Raw genomic sequence first — 22,264 nt, 5'->3', positions numbered from 1 at the left:
CTTTCATGTTAGTCTTAGCATGTGCTATTTTGGATATCTCCTGCTTTTCTGGCAAATCATAAGGTTTTTAGGAAAACAGCACTTTGTAAAGGAAGAAGGGCATGGCAGTTATTTCCCCAAAGTAATAGAGCAGATAATACTGCTTGGCCTTAGTTTTCCAGTTTGTGAAATGGGGATGATGATATCATACGTAGCTCATAGAGTTCTTATGAGAATTAAATGTGCTAGAGTATTAAAGGGTGTTGGTTATCATGGTTGGTGATGGTATTGGTGACAGTGTTAAGGTGGCAGCACAGGCTGAATTTGTCATTTCTGTACTTTCAGGAATGAAGTCATATAAGCAACTTGAACACAGAGTTAGTTATTGTTCTCTGTAATCAGTTCCTCTTCTGAATATAGTACTCCCCAGTGTCAGAAGGTAATTCCACAGAATGAATTTAAATCTCTCTGTGGAAATTTTAGCCTTTGTTTCTTTCTTTTTTGGTAAAGAGAGAAGAAAAATCATTCAAACCATTGGCAACCTTATGCCACAACTGGTGATCAGTCTTAGAGCTTGTTATTGGATTACTTCTTAATGATCTCTTCTTGGGGATAATTAATTTCACTTTCCTTAACATCCCTCCTGGTGCCCATCTTTGAAAAGTTAATGTGAGTCTTTTGCTTTCTGTTGTCTCCCAGAGTAATATTCATTTCAGGTTGGGAAACAGTTGTTGGGTAATGGGTCAAATGTTTTAATAGACAGGCCATATGGTTCCCAGACACCTTACATTCAACAACTTGATAGAGTTCTGGTGGTATGATTTTAAAAAAAATTTTAACTATAAAAGTGTCAGAACCATCTGCTGTTATTTTTCGTATGTGATCCTGGTAAGTTATTAATTTTAGTTATACTGCTCCTATGTAATTAGCACTGTTCTCCACATACAGGGTTCATGGCAAAGCTTATAGACTTTATTTTCAGTAGTAATGTTTGTGAAATGTGTGTGTCTCATCCACATTTCCTTCATAAATTGAAGCAGGTTTGCCTATATGGAGTTAGGACTTGAGATTTGTATGGTTTCTGTTTTAGCTGGTAAAATGCTGTAATTGTAGTGGATAATTAGATTGATTGACAATTCGTCAGATATTAATTACTATGAAGCAAACTACATAAGATAATGTAATAGAGAGTGATGCCTGGGTTGGGGTGGGGCTCCTAGAATCATGAAAGCCTTCAGGGAAGGAAAAATTTGAGTTGAGTTCTAAAGAGTAGTGATAAAGAGACAGGAAAATGAAGATCTGCCATGAGATAATTCTAAGGAAAAGGAAGAGTTAAGAGCAGAGGCTCAGAACTGGGGAATAAGCGTTGTACAGAGAAAAGTCCGTGGGGCCGCACTGCAGTGAGAGGGAGGATAATGCAGGCAGCTGAGGGCAAAGAAGGTCTAATCTGAGAATAATAGGAGCCTTTGGAAGGCTTTCGGTAAGGAATTGATATTTGATTTACAGTTTTGGGAAGCTCACTTTAGCTTCTAAATGGAAATTGGATTGTTAGGAGCAAGAGTTAAGGACGGGAGACCAGTCAGGTGGTGACAGCTGTTGTGTAGAAGAGACTGATGGAGAAATGATGGACTAAGTTTGTGTGGTATAGATGGTGAGAAGTGATGGGATTTGGGATATACTTTGGATATGGAATCTATCGAACATATTGAATGGTGCTTAGGTTTTTAGTCTGAGTAACTTGGTGATTGGTGGTACAATCCTTACTCAGATACGGAGGGCTTGATGGCTCTTTTTTAGTTGGTTAAGTTTGAGATGGCTCATGGACACCCAAATGAAAATGTCTAGAGGACATGTGAATCTGGATGTTGAAGAGAGATGAAGGCTGAAATATTCATTTAAATTACATGAAACTCAAGAGTATAGACAGAAAGGAGGCAGAGGTCTGGGTCTTGAATACACCACTATTTACAAGTTTGAAAGAAACGCCAGCAAAGGACATTGATGGAGGTAGCCACCGAGGTTGGAGAGAACCATGTGCTGCATAGACACCTGGAAAGGAATAGTGTCTCCAGAAAGAGTGACTGTGACCTCATAATTAGGTTTCAAGTCTTAGTACCCAGAATCTGCATTAAATGTCTTTTGAAAAGTATATTCTGTAGCTGTAAACTCAGTGATGAATAGAGCAAGTTGGGCCCAGTTCATGCCTGCAGAAACCTTTAGCCACGATAGAATAAAAAATGGAGAATCTTGCCTCCTTGGGGGATATGGAGGAAGGGTCTTTGTTCAAGTTTCAATCAGGATTTGTGAGATTTTCATACCATTACTAAACCAGCAAAGAGCAATTAGTGGTTTTTTAAAATGACAATTATATACACAGCTGGTACAGCTATGCCACAAGTCAGTTCTTTGAAAATATTCAGTAAATAAATTCTGATCAATCTCTTTCAAAACTTTAAGGTTGACCTAAATAAAAGCCTATAACTAACTTAGTGCAAGACAGGACATGTAAAAATATTTACATTTTAAACGACATAACGTGTTAATCCTAACAAGATATCTCATAGCAAATCATTTTCTAAATTTTATCTTTTCTTAGTATAAATCATAATGACTTGAAGGCAACTTCTGTTTGGGAGTTAACTTTAGATTATGAAGAATCACTGTATTATTTGTTTGTCATTTGATAAATTATATTATTTAAATGAGGAATGGAGATTTCTTGCTCTCTACTTCTCTTAAAGTGAAAGCATAGTGCATTCTAATAAACATTTTAAATAGACGGGCAAAACTGAGGAGTCCTTTTTTTTTGGTGCCATGTGCCATAATTTAATAGGTCATTTTGTCTGCTGTATTTAGTATATTTTCTCTAAAACCCAAAGCAGGATCAAGCTGTAAACAAGGTGCTTTATTTTGGTGATTCTCATTGTTTGGATAAATGGTGAATTTGTTTTAAATTAAGCAAAGCTACATTTTTATTCCAGAAAGTCCAACGGATGACAAATACTTAACGCATACTCTGCAATTATTTATTCATACCTTTTACCTTTGAGCGTCACACACATTTGAATATCAAATCAAATCCCAAGACCCCACACCTGGGGAAATCTCTTGATTTACTATACAGAGGGCTCCCTTTGTCTGGGAAGCCTCAACCCAGTTAAAGCATCACTTACATATGAGAAAGAAAACACAAGAATTCTTTTGGGCACAAAGCAATAATATATTTCTAATATCTTTTACCTTACTGATATTTAGTTGAATTTTACAAATAGATAAAGCTTAATAAGAATGTAGTAAGCTGATAGGTGGCAATAGACTATGGTGAGGAACAGTCTATTGGTTATTCAACCGAATCTTTGATTCACCGACTAAAGGAAACTTACTGCGAACAAAACATCAGAAAACAATTTCTTTCTATAATTTTAGCAGAATGACTGGTTCTGCAGCTTTACATCAAAACAAAGTTTTATAGTACCTGAAAATTCTCCGTTTCTCTAAGATCAAAGTGGAAGTAACTTATTTACCTGGTTGGTGCTATCCAGTTTTCAAAGACTAAAGCTTAAGACATAGGATTTTACCTCCAGTCCAGCTCTACTCAAGTAATAAATGAGTAGAACATTAAACCATTCTGACAGCTGTGTACTTGCTTTGTGTGAAGGTCACAGGATGTAACAAGCCTTGCTCTTGGATCCCACATGGGCAATTATCTTTTGGAGGAGTCCCACTGTCCTTGGGTGCTTCCTAGTGTCCAGAGCCACACATAGGAGCTGCAGAGGGGGAGAAAAGGAGGCTCTTGGCTCTCTTCTCTCCTCCCTTTTCATCTCCTGCCCTCCCCTCTGCCATGTGGGGGACATGAAAATGAAGGGCTTCCTGAGTGAGTCCGGTTGTGGAAGAGGGTGAGCACGGTTGCCCACTGCCTGGGTGGTGGTGGTAGAGAAGAGGTGCCCTCGGGATGTGTTCGCCTAGGGAAGGGGCTGTGTCTATCCCACTCACCACCTCCCCAGTGCTCAGTGCTGTGCCTGGCATCTAAATGCCAGTAACTCCTTATTGAGCATACAGTGATAGGGTGTCAGGGCTCATATAGTGTGCAGTACAGTTTCATCCCTTCCCCTCTACTAGTTACTTCATTGAAACACACATTTGAGCATCACATCAAATCCGAAGACCCCACACCTGGGAAAATCTCTTGATTTACTGTACAGAGGGCTCCCTCTGTCTGGGAAGCCTCAACCCAGTTAAAGCATCACTTACGTATAAGAAAGGAAACACAAGAATGCTTTTGGACACAAAGAAATATCTTCCTAATAAGAGCAGCTACTTATATCTGTTTGTACCGTCTTCCCATTGACTAATATTTAAGCACATCACCTTGGCTAACTGTGCCCTGCACGAACTGGCTCCTGATTTTTTTGCCCTCCAGTTCCTTGAACACTTTGCTGTCTGCTGGGACCCTGCCTGGGATGTGCTTTTATAGCTCTTCAGGAGCCTCCATCTTCCTGATCCTGTAAAGATCCGCTTTAGTGGTCCTTCTTCAGCAGGCTTTCCAAATTGCCTTCTTTAGCATTCCGTCTCTCCCACTGTTTTATGCCTAGGCATTTTGCATTTTCCTATGTGTTTGCTTTCTTGCTTATTAGCTATCTGCCTAACTTAACTGAATGATTCACAAGAGCAGGACCATTTGTGATTTTTCTTTTTCAGCATCTAACCCAGTGCCAGGCTGTGTGTAAGTGCTTAATAAATGTTCGTTTGAACGAATGAATGAGTCTCAGCCTACCTTTCAGTTAAAACATAGTTAAATTTTGGCTGGGTGCGGTGGCTCACGCCTGTAATCCCAGCACTTTGGGAGGCCGAGGTGGATGGATCACCTGAGGTCGGGAGTTCGAGACCAGCCTGACCAACATGGAGAAACCCCGTCTTTACTAAAAATACAAAAAAATTAGCCAGGCCTGGTGGTGCATGCCTATAATCCCAGCTTCTTGGGAGGCTGAGGCAGGAGAATCACTTGAACCCAGGAGGTGTAGGTTGTGGTGAGCCGAGATCACACCATTGCACTCCGGCCTGGGCAACAAGAACAAATCTCCGTCTAAAAAAAATAAATAAATAAAAGTAAATTTTAACTTTTTAAAAATCTCAGATTCTAAACATACAGTGTACATACACACAATGTATGTGTCGTTGAAACTATAAAAATTCCCTACCCTTGGTAAATGAACTGCCTTAAAGAATAGGGTTGGTGATTTAGTGCCTATGGCCTAACTACTAATGTTTGCTCTTTTTTATTCCTACACTTCTAATGTGTTTTTTCCACCCTTTTCTTTCCTTTATCTTTCTTTTTTAGCAAGGGAAGCCATATGTCTTCGACAGAGTGCTACCTCCCAACACGACCCAAGAGCAGGTTTACAATGCATGTGCGAAGCAAATTGTCAAAGGTAAGTGCTATTTCTTTATTTCCTCCTGGGCCATTCAGAGTAATTGAAAACAGTAAGCCATATTTGAAGCCTGAGAATAAATGTGCCTTGACTGTAAGCAGAGGCCTGCTAATCGGAAACACTTAATTCTATAGCCTTGGTTCTAACCCTGATTTGTTCTGATGTCAGGCAAATTATTTAATCTCTCTATTCCCCCTTTCCAAGGCTTTTTAAAAAATTTCTTTTGCCATCTTTAAAATTTTGTCACCTAAAAGCTTAAAAGCAAGGTAAGCTGTGTTCACACTATTTCTGTAATAATTTTAAAATACTGCTGCAGGTATGGAACTCCTTTTTCCTTTGAGGGTGAAAATATATATTCCTGATGCTCCAGTTGTACATCTTTGGTTGATTTATTCTGCACATCTGTCTCCCTTTTACTAATATCTCTCAGCAAGAAGCCTTAAATATGGAAAATTTTTGCCATTTAGAAATTTTCTAGCTTTATAAAATCACATTACCATGTTGGTTTTTGAGCTGGTCTTGCTATTCAGCATTCCTTAATTATGCTTTCTCCTAACCCACTTCCTTTCTTTTTTTTTTTTCACTTTGTTTTATTTCTCCTAACCCACTTTTCAACCACCCTACCCAGATCCTGACATTTGTTCCTCCAAACAGGTAGCCTCAAGCCTACATTTACGTCTTAGAGATCAGTCATTTTCTCTAGGACTGGCGTTGGCCCTGGAGGATTTGTGTCAAAATAGCAGCAGGGGGATGAAGCAATTTACACATTGCTCTACCTTTCCCTTTCAAATCAGGGGCAGGTTGGAGCTTGCATTGGCAGGCTTGCCATCTGGACAGAGCTGGGGGGCATCTCCTGCTACTTTGCTTTTCATCATCAAATCCTTGCCTTCAAATGTAAATGCTACAATTGTGCTTTCAAATGTCTTGATGCTGCCCCCTGTATAGGCAGCTCTGGATTTAAAAACCAAGAAGTAAAAACAAAACCAAAAAAACCCCACCATGACTCTTTGGATCTGCTTGTTTTTAGAAGCTGACTAACCTAAGTATTTGAAATTCATGAAAATCAGCTCTGGGTACATCTGTTCGATTAATTCTGACCCTGGACACCTGTGTGGGAGACGCATGTCAGCATGTAATGTTCCTTGCTGAGGTAGATAGTTATTCACGTTCTTGCTGCAGACATCAATTAATTTTGAAGGTCTTCACAGTGAGATTATTATAGAAACCAAATGAGAAAAAAAATGCCTGAATTTGAGCTCTTTCCGAATAGTATGAACCTTTATTGGGTGGTAATTTTTATCTTCTCTACTTTTACTCTTCTGCTTCTCTTTCTATGTAAACATGTTTCCTCTGTTTTTTGCAGCATATCTTTCTTGGTTTTTTCCTACTCAGCCCTGCTTTCTCTCTATTATTGGACTCATTCATATATTTTTTTATTAAAGTAAGATTAATTGCATATGTGCCAGAATTTCTTTTTCTCTCCCCTTTCATTATCACAAACAAATAGTATTTGCCACACACTGTGCTAAACATGAGGGGCATATAAATACATCCTGTCCTCTTTAAGCTGACATAATTGGAAATGGATGCACTCTGTTAAAAAAAAAAAACCTGTGATTAACAAACTATAATAATACTCTTTGAGTCTTTATTCACTAAAGAAGTTTGGGTCTCTTTCAATGTTTGGATTTCTCTACAGTATGAAATGTCAGAAATGGGCAGTTCCTGTGAAGATACAGCCTAACTCTGGATAACTTGAGACCAAATATATGATGAGTTAAAAGAAAACCATCTAGTAGAATAAAATTAGACCCTAACATGATATCATAAACAGACATTTCTAGACTACCATAAATATGTATGATCATATTTATTTGGTAGCAATATTGAGTGCCTTATTCTCCCTTAAAAAGGAATTATTAGGGAATGATGAACATCTGATTGAACTTTAAAAACTATCCTCTGAGACTAGTGTGAGAATTGGCCATGTATTTCAGAATCAGTAAGCTAAAACACAGAGATGTAAGAAAGAACTCCTTGGACTAGATGACCAAGTACAGCTGAGGTATCTCCTGCCACGAGAAACCCTATTTAAATCAAGACTGGGAACTGGTGCTATGGAGCCCTTTTTTTCTAGAGGACAGTAATTAAATCAGATGACTTCTGAAGGTGCCATAGTCCCCGTGATTCCTGATAATGGGTAGACTAAGGAGCTTTCCTTTCAAGCTCATCTAAACTCTTAATGATTTGGAGCATCTGGGAGGCTCCATTTAACTCAACGGCTTTATTCTCTCTCTGGTTTTTCATTCCTTACCACTTCACTGGGTTAAAAAAATATTTTAAATGTTTGTTTGTAGAGTCCTGGCATCGCTCATGCTCCCATCTTTATCTGGTGTGTGTTTTTCAAAATGTTGCTTGAAAAAGTATGTAGAATTCTCCTTCATTTCTTCTAGAAGAGGTTATAGGGTTTGTGACTACCAGCACAATAAATGAGAAGCCTAGGAATGAAAAACCATGGTAACTGGATGCTATTATCGAAGTACTATAACTATGTGCTAGCCTACAGAAGCCACGCCAGTCATTTGCCTTCCAAATTAACTAGATATGGATGAAACAGATGCTAGAGAAGGGTGTTTCTTGTTTTCCAGTTCTGATTCCTTTAAACTTCATTCACTTGTTTCTTTTAATCATTCATTTATGTAAGTAGTATTAAGTACTTACTATGGGGTAAGCACTGCTGGGACTGGAGTGGCCATGCTATGTAAGACTGTCTGCAAGGAGCTTTGAGTACAGGGAAAGAGACAAATGTGTCCAAAATTATCACACACATAGGCATTATGTGCTTAAGAAAGGGTATATGCAAAATACCACAGAAACACAGCAGAATTCACTTGTGTTGATTTTGGTTGGGGGAGGGAATGGAGAATTAAAGGTTTCTCTGAAAGGTTGGGTCCTGAGGATTATAGAATATAGCAGGCTTGTACAAGCAGAGGGGATCACAAAAGCATAAAGATAAAATTCTGCTTGGGCAACTTGGAGCGGCACAGGGTGCAGAATGGCATTATGGGAGATGAGGCTTGGAAAGTTAGGCTGGAGCAATTTGATGGAAATGGATGGACTTTATCCTGCGACAATGTGGACCCAATGAAGAGTTTTAAGCTTAGGATGATATCAGATCTGTTTTGTTATTATACATGACTCTGAAGAAGAAAAATATTTTTAGCTGTGATTTATCAGGAACTCTCTATGTACTTAACATATGTTGTTGCATTTGAAATCATAACAACTTTCTGAAGGGTGAGCGTTATTTCCCTCATTGTACAGAAGAGGAATTTGAGGCTCAGAGAAGTGAAGTAACTTGGCTAGTTGGTTTGGGGGCCATGGACTGGGACTCAAGCCTGGGTTTGTTGGACTGACTGATATTCTTCTGCACTCCCCTGTCCCCCTTTCCTGGTGGGCACGCAGCAAGTATTTGATGACAATTGTGTTATGAGTGGTTCCTATTCTGTCAGGCCATATGGACTATTAACTAAGCATTGCAAAAGACAGGGCTAGGAATGCTGCGGGAGGAGGGTAGAGAATAGGGGACAGGGATGGTGGCTTCTGCACCTTGTGGTGGCCCTGGTGGCCTGCCAATGATGAGGTGCGTTTCCATTCTGAAGATGCAGTGTGTCCTTGCCTGGGCACAGTGACTGCCTTTCAGGCTGGCTGGCCGGCATGGGGACTGGCCTTGCGTGGTCAGCAGGATCACCTCTGCATCCTCTGGTCATGGCCTACCTGAGTGGTTTGGTGACTGGTGAGGATGGCCTGTCAGCCACCATCCCCAGAAACCCTCGTGTCCCCGAAAGCGCCCCCATTCCTCCTTAGGACTACTGATGCGTAGGTGTGATCACATCCTCCCCAAATTCTAATCTGATAATGGCCTTAACTCTTTTGCTTTAGCAAGACCTGGATTCAGAACTCAGCGAATCGGGGGGTGGGGGCAAGCAGCATTTTAAGTATTGACTGCTATCTTTCCTCCTCCTCTGGGAGGGGAGAAGGCTCTGGGCACCTGCGGTGGAAACTGCTTCTGGGGTCATGTGGCTGCGGGATGGACGAGCGCTGTGGCCTGGGGTGCTGCGGGCTCTGCGGTGCCAGTGGAAGTCACATCACACCAGGCACCGACACAAAGAAACGTTCTGTCTGCGGAGCGCGGCCGGCATGTGGAAACAGTCATTGTTCCTGCAGAGACTCTAAAACAAATGCATTCCGTGGGCCCACGAGCGGGCACTAGACGTGATGAAAGTGGCTTTTGTGGGCACTTCCGTAGGAGTCGGGTGGGGGGCGGGGTGGGCCCCGCAGTGCTGAGCGCGGGCCTGGCCTTTCCCGCGACGGCTCCCCCGCGGCCTGTGGTCTCCACGGCCACCGAAACGCGCCGGGCTCCTGCTCCCCATCCCCGGCCGCCTCCCTTCACCACAAATGAAAACATAGACCAAGCAAACAGACAACAAATAGAAAACAAGTCCCGAAAACCCAGAGAGCGCTGGCTTCCAAGAGCCTTTCCGTTTAGGTGACCTTCCAGTGCAGCGCGGAGCCGACAGCGGGCGGCGCTGGCTCCTTCCACCCGGGAGAGGCTCTCCAGCAGCCGGAGCCGCCACGTGACTGTAAAGCCTTCAGGGCCGAGAGGACTTCGTTCTAGTGGGGTTTTATATGTTCTCCTTTTCTTACAAAAAAAGAAGGAGAAAAAATGTGCTCAGTGACGAAATGGCAGCGAGAAACAGATTCTCCAAGTATAGTCTCGCACGCTCCTCACTCAGCCCCGTAGTCCAAAACGATGAGCTCTAGTTTTCAGGTGCTTGGCCCAGTCCCTCCTGGCAGGAGTTAGGTGAGCCGTGATGGACTAAGAGTGAGTGGGATTGTACCTTCTGTTTAGTGGTGGACTCAGAGGGGTGGATGAGATCTGGAAGGCCCCAGGTGTGGCCTAATGCAGGAGGAAGAAGCTGAGCTCTGAGCTGAGTGTCCTTGGCTGTGGCGGGTTGCTCAGAGCCACCTCCCTGAGGCCTCCTGCGTGGGAACAGTAGCATTTGCAGGGCCACCGGCAGCGGTCAGGATGGCTGGACCCCTGGCCCTGGCAACCTCAGTGCTGTTCTAACACCTGGGCCAGTGGGTTCCAGAGTGTATCATACACAGAGGCTTAAGACAAGGTGTTTTCGTTTTCTTTCTTTTCTTTTTTTGTATGGGGAATGCTTAATTTCTGATAACTGGTAATTTCGAATAAAAGCAAACTTTAATATTGTGATGTAGCCAGCACTCCAATCGGCTGGAGTTGCTTGTGTTATGAATATGACATTTTTAAAGTTTGACCTAAGGGTAGGACCTTGTTCCTTTGGGTCCCTCGAAGCATATCATATTCACGTTAGTGTAAATGTGCTCTGTCTGCTCTGGCCTGAGGAATCTTTTCTTTGAGTAAGTTGGCATTTTTGTGAAAAATGAAGCTTGAACCTTCAAACCTTACACTGGCTGCTTCAAATTGTTGCTTCCCACTGTTAGGAGGGGAACCATTAGCCGAAGTCTGATACTTGTGAACATTCTTTCTCTCTCCCTCCTCTCTCTCTCTCTCTCTGTCCCTTGTCGCCCCCAACCCCCAATATGTCTTGATACAAACTCTTGAGGGCTGCTAGAATTAAAAAAAAATCCTGCCACTTAATTTTTCTTTTCTTAGCTTCCACAAAGAATATATTGCTTTCTGTTCTTATCCCAGTTCAACAGCCTCAGATCAGTCAAATATATATTTAATTTTTTTAAAAAAATATGTAACAAATCAGGCCAGGTGCGGTGGCTCACACCTGTAATCCCAGCACTTTGGGAGGCCGAGGCAGGCGAATCACTATGTCAGGAGTTCGAGACCAGGCTGACCAACATGGTGAAACCCCATCTCAACTAAAAATACAAAAATTAGCCAGACAAGGTGGTACATGCCTGTAATCCCAGCTACTTAGGAGACTGAGCAGGAGAATCGCTAGAAGCTGGGAGGCGGAGGTTGCAGTGATCCTGCCACTGAACTCCGACAGAGTGAGACTTGTCAAAAAAAAAAAAAAAAAAAAAAAAAAAAAAAAGGATCAAATCAGAATTGATATCAGACTAAGAAAAAAATTCAAAAAAGCAAACCCAACAAAGCAAAACAAAAACAAACCAGCATCATAATATTCAGAGTGTCCCCCCCGAACCATGTCCCCAAAAGAAAAAAATCTATTTAGAGCCTGAAGTAGATGGAGCTGATTTCCTGGCTTGGTTTTTCACATGACCCTGAATAGGACACCTCAGTGTGGGGCTCTTCTCCCTGCCTCCACACCTTGTGCAAATAGACTTCTTTCCCTTATACAGAATGGAGGATCAAGGATTTTAATGATGCATTGTTCCTTTTTCAGTGATATTTGTGAGGATGAAGGAGGAAAGCAGGAGGGAAATGAGTGCTAAATATATTTTAATCACCTCTGCTGCTTTGAAAGAATTCCCACAGATAATCTTCAGCTCTTCAGCAAAAAGCAGCCTCCACCCTCAAGCCTCCCCTTGTCCCTGTGTGATGTGGCACCGACCTGCAGTGTGGAGGGGTTTGCACAGTGCTCTCCTTGTGTAATTAAAAGAAATTTCTGATGCTGATGGGCCTGGGCTGGCTTGTTAGCACTGTCAGTGCAAACACAGAGACATTAAATAAGTGAGGACCCAGCTAGTTTCTGGGCTGATTGGATTCTCACTGTGAGGCTCTGTTTATAGAGGGCCCTTTTCCTCCCCCACCTCTGGACTGAAGGAGCTCTGGTGGGGCTTTCAGAAGAAACCTCCTCAAGGAGCTAGTCTGGGCCAGCATTTAAACTGACCCACATTGAATCTTCAGGAAAGAAATTCTATTCTTCATCTCACTCAGAAACTTAGGGCGTAAGAATAATGTCGTCGTTGTTGTTGTTTTCCCCAACTGATCTCAAGAGATCAACTTACGGAAGAAAACTCAACTATCCTTCTACTAAAAATGTTTTCTGCTCTGTGCCTCTGCCTTCATTTTGATGTCATTGAGAGAAAGTGTGTCTGCCTCCTTCTTCATTAATATATTCTGTGAAATGTGAGTCTATTTCTATTTGTAGAACAACGGAGGCCTGCATTTCTGCTCTTATCTTGTAATTCTACTTAAAATGCACATGGAGTTGAAATATATCATTTGTATGAAAGATGAGATGGGCCATTTAGAAAATGGAATTTTAAAATATGCAACCTACACCAGCATATGATCAAAGTAATGAGTTAATTTTAATTTCTTTTTCTTGTTCACAGATGTCCTTGAAGGTTATAACGGGACGATTTTTGCGTATGGGCAGACTTCATCAGGAAAAACACACACCATGGAGGTAAGATTACAGTGCGCTCTAATGGAGATGACTGAATGGAACTGATGCTTCCAGCAACACTTGAGGTGCACATGACTTCCTTTACTGGGAATTAGAGATGGTTTATGTTTGACCAATTAGTTATATCTTGGAGAAGTTTTAAAATAGCAGTAAGAAATAAAGTCTTAGGAATTCAGTATTTTCTAAAGGCCTTTATTGATAACTTTGTCACAGTAATAATAAATTCTATTCAGAAACAATCATTGATAAGCTAAGTGGTAGAGTGCTCATCCTTCTGGACCTCAGCCTCAATCTAACTGGGAAAGCCTGTTGGGAAAATCATTTACCCTGGTGAAGGCCCCCGGGAGGTAGGTCTCTTAGAATAAATAAAAAACTGTAGGTCAGAGATTTTTAAAAGTTGGCTTGTGGACCACATTCAGCCCACAGACATATTTTTGTTTGACCTGCACAGTATTTTTAAAAAAAATAGTAGGTGATGTTAAAAATGGGGTGATTTCACACGATTCGAATTTTCCATTTTAGGTTGAATATTCTGAAGATCTGGCAGCACTGGGTGAATTTCACCATAATATAAAATTCAAGCTTCACTGTTCACTTCATTGTCCTGTTCACTTTTTTGTTAACGTTTCTAGTACAGGGAACAGCTGCTGTCACCTAGGAGAGGCTCGGTAAAATATTCATTAGATATTTGTTAGTATTTGTGATCAGGTACCTGTGGTGCTAGCCCTGACTACCCCATGTATATGAGGCTAGGCTGTCCATTGCACTCACACCCAGCCCACTTCATGCACACTGGGGTGAAGATGAGCTTATATTCAGCATCCCTCCTCATTAACTTACATACCTGCTTCCTGAAGGCGCTTCAGGGTATGACCCCAGCTCCAATTGTTAGCTGTGGAGATTTGTGACTTCAGTCTGTCTTCCAAACAAGGCAAGTCTGCAGACAAAATTGAACTCCTTTGCCTCCTTTTTCCACATATATATATGTGTGTGTGGAATATGTGTATATATATGTATATTCCACACATATGTATATATATACACATATACGTATACATATATATACACCTATTCCACATATGTATATGCGTATGTGTGTGTATTATATATATACACATATTACACACACACACACACACACACACACACACATATGTGTGTGTGTATATATCACTGAATCCTATAGGACCTTCAGGGTCTGATAATTCTTCTAAAGGTGAGGCCCACCTGACAGGTGAGGAGAGGTGGTGAGTGTGGTTATATAAGAAACTGCACAGAGGAAGTTTGGGGAATTCAGCAGCAGGGTAAGATGAATCCTTAATCCCTCCAGCTTAGTTTTTTCATTTACGATGCCCTCCTGGGAATAGCATTGAGACGGCTGCTGCAGAATCAGTTTAGCTTATGAATCATTCCTCTTGAAGAGGAGATTTCAAAGGCACGAGGCTAAAATCCTCCGGGCTCTGATGTTCTGCTCATACTGATTTCGGGCGTGGGGTACAGTGCCGGGGGATCTCATTTCTGCGGTGCTGACTCTTTCACCCATTTTGCTGAAGACAAAGTGGTTCAGAGACTGCACAGATTAAAGGACACATGAGGTTTATTTGTCACTTCTTTCTGACTGAGCAGGTCTTTCCCCTGACACCTGAGTGGCATCAGCCCATCTCCTCCTCTTACACCCTATGGCAGAACGTCTTGGAAACACCAGCCTTGCCATCCCCATGCTCCAGCCCCAGCCCCTTGCCTTTCCCTCTCTTACTGGGCCCCACACTCTTGACCTTGAGGTTATAGAAAAGTTCCAGTTCTACATTTCCTGGGTCCCACCTACTCCAGTAGCTGTGGACAAAAACTCCCTCGTAGGTTAGACAGCACTTGAAAGAGAGATGTTGTGTCTGGTGAGGAATTCAGTCAGTCTGGAGGGTTTTGTTTTGTTTTAATTACCAAACGATATACAAAACCAAACCGAAAAAAAAAAAACAAAAACAAAAAACAAAAAACGCAACCCTCATTATTTAAAATCTCCCACACCTTAAAAGTTCACTTGACCTTTTAAGTTTTGGGATTAGAAAATATAAGGTATTTGCTAAATGCCAGAAATTTAAACTGTAAGACTTTGAGAGAGAGAGTGCTCCCCAGTGTAAAATCGCATTGGGAGAAGACATGAATGTAGGGTGATGGCAAAAAGCTATGTCAGCTTACAGGCTTGGTGGCTCATGCCTGTGATTCCAGCACTTTGGGAGGCCAAGGTGGGCAGATCACTTGCAATCAGGAGTTCAAGACTAACCTGGCCAACATGACAAAACCACATCTCTACTAAAAATACAAAAAAATTAGCCAGGTGCAGTGGCCCATGCTTGTAGTCCCAAATACTCAGGAGGCTGAGGCAGGAGAATCTTTTGAACTGGGGAGACAAAGGTTGCAGTGAGCCAAGATTATACCACTGCACTCCAGCCTGGGCAGCAGAGCAAGACTCTGTCTCAAAAACAAAAACAAAAATCTAATATTGGAGATATTTTGCTAAACTAGAGGCTCTCAAGCCCTCTGTGTCTTACAGTGTAAACTCTGCAATGCCTGCCCAGCAAGGATTCATGGGGGATCTGAAAGGAACTGGGTTCTGGACAGGTTTCCCCTCTGGTTGTCTAAATTCTGTCACCTCTTCCTCTTTGTCTGTTTTAAAAGGTCGATTGTAATGAGCTGCTTTTCTTTATTGTGACTTTTTCAGATCACATACTTGTGTTGGAAAGAGTTGATGTGGATGGGAGTTTTTTCCTAGTGCCACCCACCCCCTCACTTAATCGAGTTCTTTCTATAGGGTAATTATAGATTGGAGAAAAGGTAGGGGACATTTTCAGAGGAAGACAGAGGGAGGGAGGAGCCCCAAGCCGAAGTCATAGATACTGCAGGAGACCAAGAAATCCAGGACCCTGGAATGCAATTAAATCAAAAAAGCCCTACAGGGTCTGTATTCTCTGAAAGGAGGATTTTATGTATTCAGATTATACATTTTGATCTTCCAAAGGCTTTTAGAAGGGGATGTTAACTCCCTGAGTGCTCCTGAGTGGACAGAGCAGTCCCATTTTAAAGCTGTTTTTCACTTTAATCCCCCTATTTTTGGTCTGACATCCAGTGGTGACTCCATTACCTTGTATTGAGGGGAACAAACATGTAGATAAGCCTACATAAAACTGGGAAGACTAGCGTCTCAAGATGGAGCATTTAAGGTAAATTTGCAGTAAATACATGACTCGCTGGACAGTGTTAATGCCAAGCCTGGTGGACACCAACACGCAGAATGCCCTGGGCTTGCACAGCCCACATCCAGAGTTGGCGCTGGAGAGGGCCCGTGGGTTCCAGCTCCAGCTGTGGAAGGAGTGACTGTTCTTTTGTTCAGTGTGTGATGCTGGGAAGGGCCTCTCTTGGCCCCGTGCCCTAATTTGTGATCCTCTTCTGCACACTGATGTATGGATGGAGACACCTTGTGCTTTTCTTTCTGCCCAAAGGGATGCCTGGAGGTCATCTGAATGGTGCAGGCTTCCCAGCCGCCCCACCAAGCCTGTCTGAGCACACAGTGCTCATGTACTGATGGGCTGACGGCTTTTCCATCTTAAGTGTTTCAGGAAACTCTGCCATGCTTGGGAGGTCGAGGAGGCAACTGGGACTGGAACAAAGAGAGTCTTGTTCAATGGCTGGTGGCCTGGGTCTTGTTTCTTCTTTCATACGTGCTTCTAAAAGATCACATTCCATAGATCTTTTGTGGATAGAATTTGTGGATAGAATTATAGAGGATGCAGTTATAAAGATCTTTCTCCTGTTTGCTTTCCGGGAGAAACAAGGTGATGAAGCAACACATTTCTTTGCTCCTCAAGTTCATCTTTTTTTTTCTTTACTTTTTTTCTTTTACTGCCCACCTGCAACTGTCTTGATCGAGTTATATCAAGTTCATCTTTGATCCTTCAGCTAAAATACACATTCACTGTTCTTTCTCAGTTCCTGTTCTTTGTTCTCCCACTCGCCTTCTCTGCCCATCCCTATACTTACTCGTTCTTCAAGATTTGGTGTCCCGCAAGGAAGCCAACCCATATTACCCATTTTGTTACTGAAACTCTGGGGCGTTTCTGGTCTCTGAATTTCTATAGCTCTCAGCTGTTTTCCCACTTCTCACTGCCCATGGCAACTGTGCATTGTGTGTCTGGGCTGTGCATCTCATCTGCAAGGTTCAGTGTAGGAGCAGCAATGACCTCTAAGGAACACCTCTCTCTCATACACAAATACACACACAGACATACCACACACCACACACTGCCCCCCACATACATCGTATACATACACACAGATGTATGCACACCACCACATATACACACAGACACATCACATACCACATACCATACACCCCCACATACATTGTACATGCACACAGACATATGCACACCACACACATATACACACACAGACACATCACGCAAAGACAGACACACCACACACCACACACTACCCCCACATACATCATACACATACACACCACACACATATACACACACGGAGACATCACATACCACCCCCACATACATTGTACACACACAAGGAAACATGCATACCACATACATGTACACACACAGACACATCACACACAAGCACCACATACCACACTCCTCACATACATCTCACACACACACACACACACACCATATATCACATGCCCCCCATACATCATACACACACAGACATATGCACACCATACATACATACACACACAGAGACACCACACACAATATACACATAGACGCATAACACACCGTATACCACACCCCCAAATACATCATACACACACACAAACATATACACATCACACATATACGCACACAGACATACCATACACAGACACACCACATACCACACACCCTCCCACATACATCATACACATACAGACATATACATACCACATACAGCTCACACCACACACCATAAACCACATATGACCGTCACATCCATCATAAATACACACAGACATACACATCACACACATACAGACACACCACACAGCACATACCACGCACACCTCCCATACATCATACACAGACATATACATACATATCACACACACACACAGATATATACACATCACACACATATATGCACACAGACACACCACACACTACATACCACCCATCCACATACATCATATACATATACACAGATATGTGCACACCACAAACACACCACACATCACACAGTATATACCACACATGACCCCTACATAAACATACAGAGATGTATACATCACACACATACATATGGACACACCACACACCACACACTATATAGCTCACTCCCTCATACATTATACACACAGAGACATACACACAGACACACCATACACAATATACACATTGTACAGCAAACCCCCTACATACACACACACAGACAGACCACACACCATGCACACAGAGACACCCCCCACATATACATGCAAACATACAGACACACCCCACATAAATCACACACACAGCACACACACATACTCCCATACACACATACACACACAACTCATATACATCACACAGACACAGACACCACATATCACACATACACAATACACACACACCACAAAATACCACACACATGCTATAGCACATAACTGCACACATACCCCACATCCATCTTACAAACATATATGCCCCACATCACACACACATGTCAATACTCCACATCTATCACATGCCCCCACACAAGCAGACATACCCCTCACACCCCACACTTATATCACACATAGACATACACACACATCACACATCTATATGCTCCTCTAACACCACACACACGCACACACACACACACACACACACGTTCCACATGCTCGTATATCCTCCTTTGCATACACATGCCTGCAGATTGTTTCAGCAGGCCCAGTTCACTGCACATAAAGCCCTTAACACTCTTGGGTGTCTGAGTTAGGTCAAGCAGCACAGCTCCTAGGCCTGCAGTAGATTTGAGTATCGCTTCTGTTCCTGTGGGGATGGGAGGCATTATTATGAGAACAATCACTTTTCTTACATTGATTTTAGGGTGAGGACTTCAGAAAGACACAAAGTAGAGAGTGTCCTAGATTCATCTCTGGTTCTTGGTTCTTGCTCTGACAAAGGCAAACAAAGGGATGTCAGCCAGGAATCAATGGGGAGATAAATCCACTGAAAGGGAAAGCATCTAGGAAAATAGATTTGAGTCAATTATCAATGATTTTCGAATTATCAGTTCTTCTTTTCTGGCTGTGGGCTGCTGAGGAGAAGCTAAAGGATTATCATGAATTATTAAAAAGCTCTGGAGGGCTGGAGTAGAGGACGTCTTTTGATTGGCTGAGTGGAGTCATGACATTTGACCAGATGGAAGTGATGTTCTCACCATAGGTATTGTTTCTGCCAATGACCTCCACAGTTCAGAGCACGTGGGGTCCATTGTCTAATTTGTTACACGTTTATGATGGAATATACAGTTTAAAAGTTATCAGGATTTGAGATTGTCAGTCATTTGGCACTGTTTTCTTTCCTAAGATATATATTAATTGTCAGGGATAGAAACGTGTTCCAGACTCTTCAGGTGAAATAAACTCCAACAACTTCTTCATGAGAACCTGCTATGAGCTAAGTGCTATAATAGTAACATTTATTTGAGCCCTTCCTGTGTCACTAAGCGCTTCATATATCCTATTTAATTTAAATTCTACAATAATTACATGTAATAAATGCTAAATCTTGTAAGCAATGGAGAGAAATATACATGCATTGACCATCTCTATCTTTAGGAAGTATGCAGTCAAACTAAAAAGCAATATCAATACATCAAACTATTTAGACTCTTAATAGATAAGGGCATTCCAGAGGGGTACCCATTTTCCCAGATGAGGGAGCTTTGCTGGAAGCCAGACTGCTAGATGTGGTGGCTCATGCCTGTAATCCCAGCACTTTGGGAGGCCAAGAGGGCAGATCACTTTGAGCTCAGGAGTTGGAGACCTGCACTGGCAACATGGCAAAACCTTATCTCTACAAAAAAACACAAAAAATTAGCCAGGCGTGGTGGTGCACACCTGTAGTTCCAGTTACTAGGGAGGTGAGGTTGGAGGATCACTTGAGCCTGGGAAGTGGAGGTTGCAGTCAGCCAAGACTGCACCACTGCACTCCAGCCTGGGAAACAGTGAGACCCTGTCTCAAAAAAAAAAAAAAAAAAAAAACAAAAAAAAACAAACCCTTGAAAATTCTCTGGGTGTACCGTTGGCACTGATCACTTTAAACCTTCATGCTGTGTTTGTTCACTGATGGGTTGTTTAACACGTATGAGAACTTAAGTGCTTATTTGATGGTGGGCTTATGCAGAGACTCTCTGGAGATTGTGTGTTGCTTTAAATACTTCTGGAAGTCTTCATTAGGAGTTGCTGTGAGATCCTTGTGGCATCTTTTCTAAAGTCTTCAGAGGTGGCAAATTCTAGACTTTAAACATGGATTTAGTATTATTCAAATAGCAGAGTAATTTATCTGTCCCCACCCCCTTAGATAAAATGAGTTAAGTAGAAAAGAGGGAAAGAAGAATGTGAGACTATCTTAAAAGTAGACTTAGGTGTTAGAAACAGCTAAAAATTATTTGGAACAATTCAGACTGGTAAATACAGATTTTTAAAAGAAATCGATAAAATGTATTTTCTTCATTGATCTGTTAAATGATACTGAAAGTATTGCCAGAATAAGGTTCCTAGAAATTTTGGAGCAATGATGACATTAATGAGATGATGTCTATCAGTTCGGAAGGTGATTTCATTAAAGGAGATTACCTTACTTGGACCTGCAGGCCCCGGTCAGTTTGTAAATACTCAAAATCCAAACCCATATATTTTCATTCCTTCTCCTGCTCCCTTTCCCTCCTCCTCCTCACACCACACTAACCACATAGACTGATTTGCTGCTTTGAGTGGCAGCTGGAGGCAATACTGTGGGACCTCAGAACTTAGCAGAACAAGTGTTTCCCTGCTGGATAAACAGACAAACACATTGAGTTATTCCACCAACTTCTGGTCTGTTGGCAAGTCAGGTAGATGCCCAAGGGAGCTGGCAGACACACGTGGGTGCTTCCCGCTCCACCAGATTCTGTCTAAGGAACCCAGAGATGGTTCCTCCTGTCTCTCACATGTCTCCCAGCAACCTTTAACTGTCTATGTTTGTATTCTCACCCACTAGGGGAAGCTGCATGACCCCCAGCTCATGGGGATCATCCCAAGAATTGCCCATGATATCTTTGACCATATCTACTCCATGGATGAGAATCTGGAGTTTCACATAAAGGTACGTATTACTGATTGGTTCCTAGAGAAGACACTAGGCCCCAGCAACGTTTCTTATCCCTCCTCCTTTCAAGTAGATGTAAAAGATGATCTTACTAATTTAAATGGCATTCTTGTGGTAAGCAGAGCCCTCTTTATTAGTGACCTAGGCTAACAGTTATCTGGTGGGTTTGCTTGAAATATCCAGATAATGAAAGTGAAAGCCTTCTTTAGGATGAAGTCATCTTGATAGATGCCTGAATTCTACCCTTTATCCTCTGGATTTCTGTGGATACAACTCAAAGTGTTTGTGTTCAGGTTTGGGCAGCATTTCCCAAAATGTGTTCTGTGGAACACGGTCCTTTGTATTATTAATGGTGGGCTAGCAGGGAAAAGGGTTGTAAGGCTGAACGAGCTGGGAAAATGCTTTCTTGAACGATGTGAAGTTTATCACAAGTTTTAATGTGCTCTGTAAAGGGGACATGTACTAGATTACATTTCCCTGCTTATTTGAATATAGACACATTTTCCTCCTTAGAGTGTCACAGAGAACTCTAAGAAATGCTGGGAAAAGGAATTCTCCTTTTGATCTTCCTCTTTGTATTTTGTTTTTGTTTTAAACCAGAATCTCTGTTATGACTTAAATTTGCATTAAAAAAGGTATTTCTACTCTCTTACTGTAGCTGTTCAATAATAAAATTTGGTATTAGGGTATATTCATTGGAACACCTCTTTTGCAAGTGACTGAAAGGCACTTGTTTAAGCAAAAAGAAGATGTTATAAGGTAAGAATCTGACAGTGGACATTTTGTGGGGGATGAAGTGTGGAGGGCAGGAAATCTAAGCTCTGATTTTCTTTTTAAACAATTGAGATATTGTTCACATAACACAAAATTCATCCTTTTAAAATGTGTAGTTTGATGGTTTTTAATATATTCCCAAAAGTGTACAATGATGAACCTTATCTAATTCTTGAGCATGTCATCACCTCTAAAAGAAACCCCACACCCGTTACAGTCCCTGCTTTTCTGCCCTCTTGCTTGACTTCTTTCTCTTGTTCTGGAGCATCTTTCTCTCTTTCTGGTGGGAGAAGGTGTTGGCAACAGGCAGCTGCTGCTCCACCATTCCCTTGTTTCCAACTCCAAATTCCCTTGGGAAGAGGCTCATCGGCCCAGCCCACAG

At 42.0% G+C, this 22,264-nt stretch overlaps 1 protein-coding gene across 1 annotated transcript in view; it reads left to right on the top strand.

Annotated features, from left to right (window-relative positions):
• The window catches only part of KIF5C (kinesin family member 5C), a 154,231-nt gene that overhangs the window by 44,881 nt on the left and 87,086 nt on the right, over window positions 1–22,264 (top strand). The window contains exons 2-4 of the mRNA XM_039469948.2: window positions 5,318–5,408; window positions 12,711–12,784; window positions 21,001–21,105. Of these exons, the coding sequence (XP_039325882.1) occupies window positions 5,318–5,408; window positions 12,711–12,784; window positions 21,001–21,105 (270 nt within the window). The remainder of the gene's footprint in view (window positions 1–5,317; window positions 5,409–12,710; window positions 12,785–21,000; window positions 21,106–22,264) is intronic.

This window comes from Saimiri boliviensis, chromosome 5, assembly GCF_048565385.1.
Source record: "Saimiri boliviensis isolate mSaiBol1 chromosome 5, mSaiBol1.pri, whole genome shotgun sequence".
In the NCBI taxonomy this organism is placed as follows: domain Eukaryota; kingdom Metazoa; phylum Chordata; class Mammalia; order Primates; family Cebidae; genus Saimiri; species Saimiri boliviensis.
The sequence above is the reverse complement of the archived record's forward strand: the minus strand, read 5'-3'. Positions and strand labels throughout refer to the sequence as shown.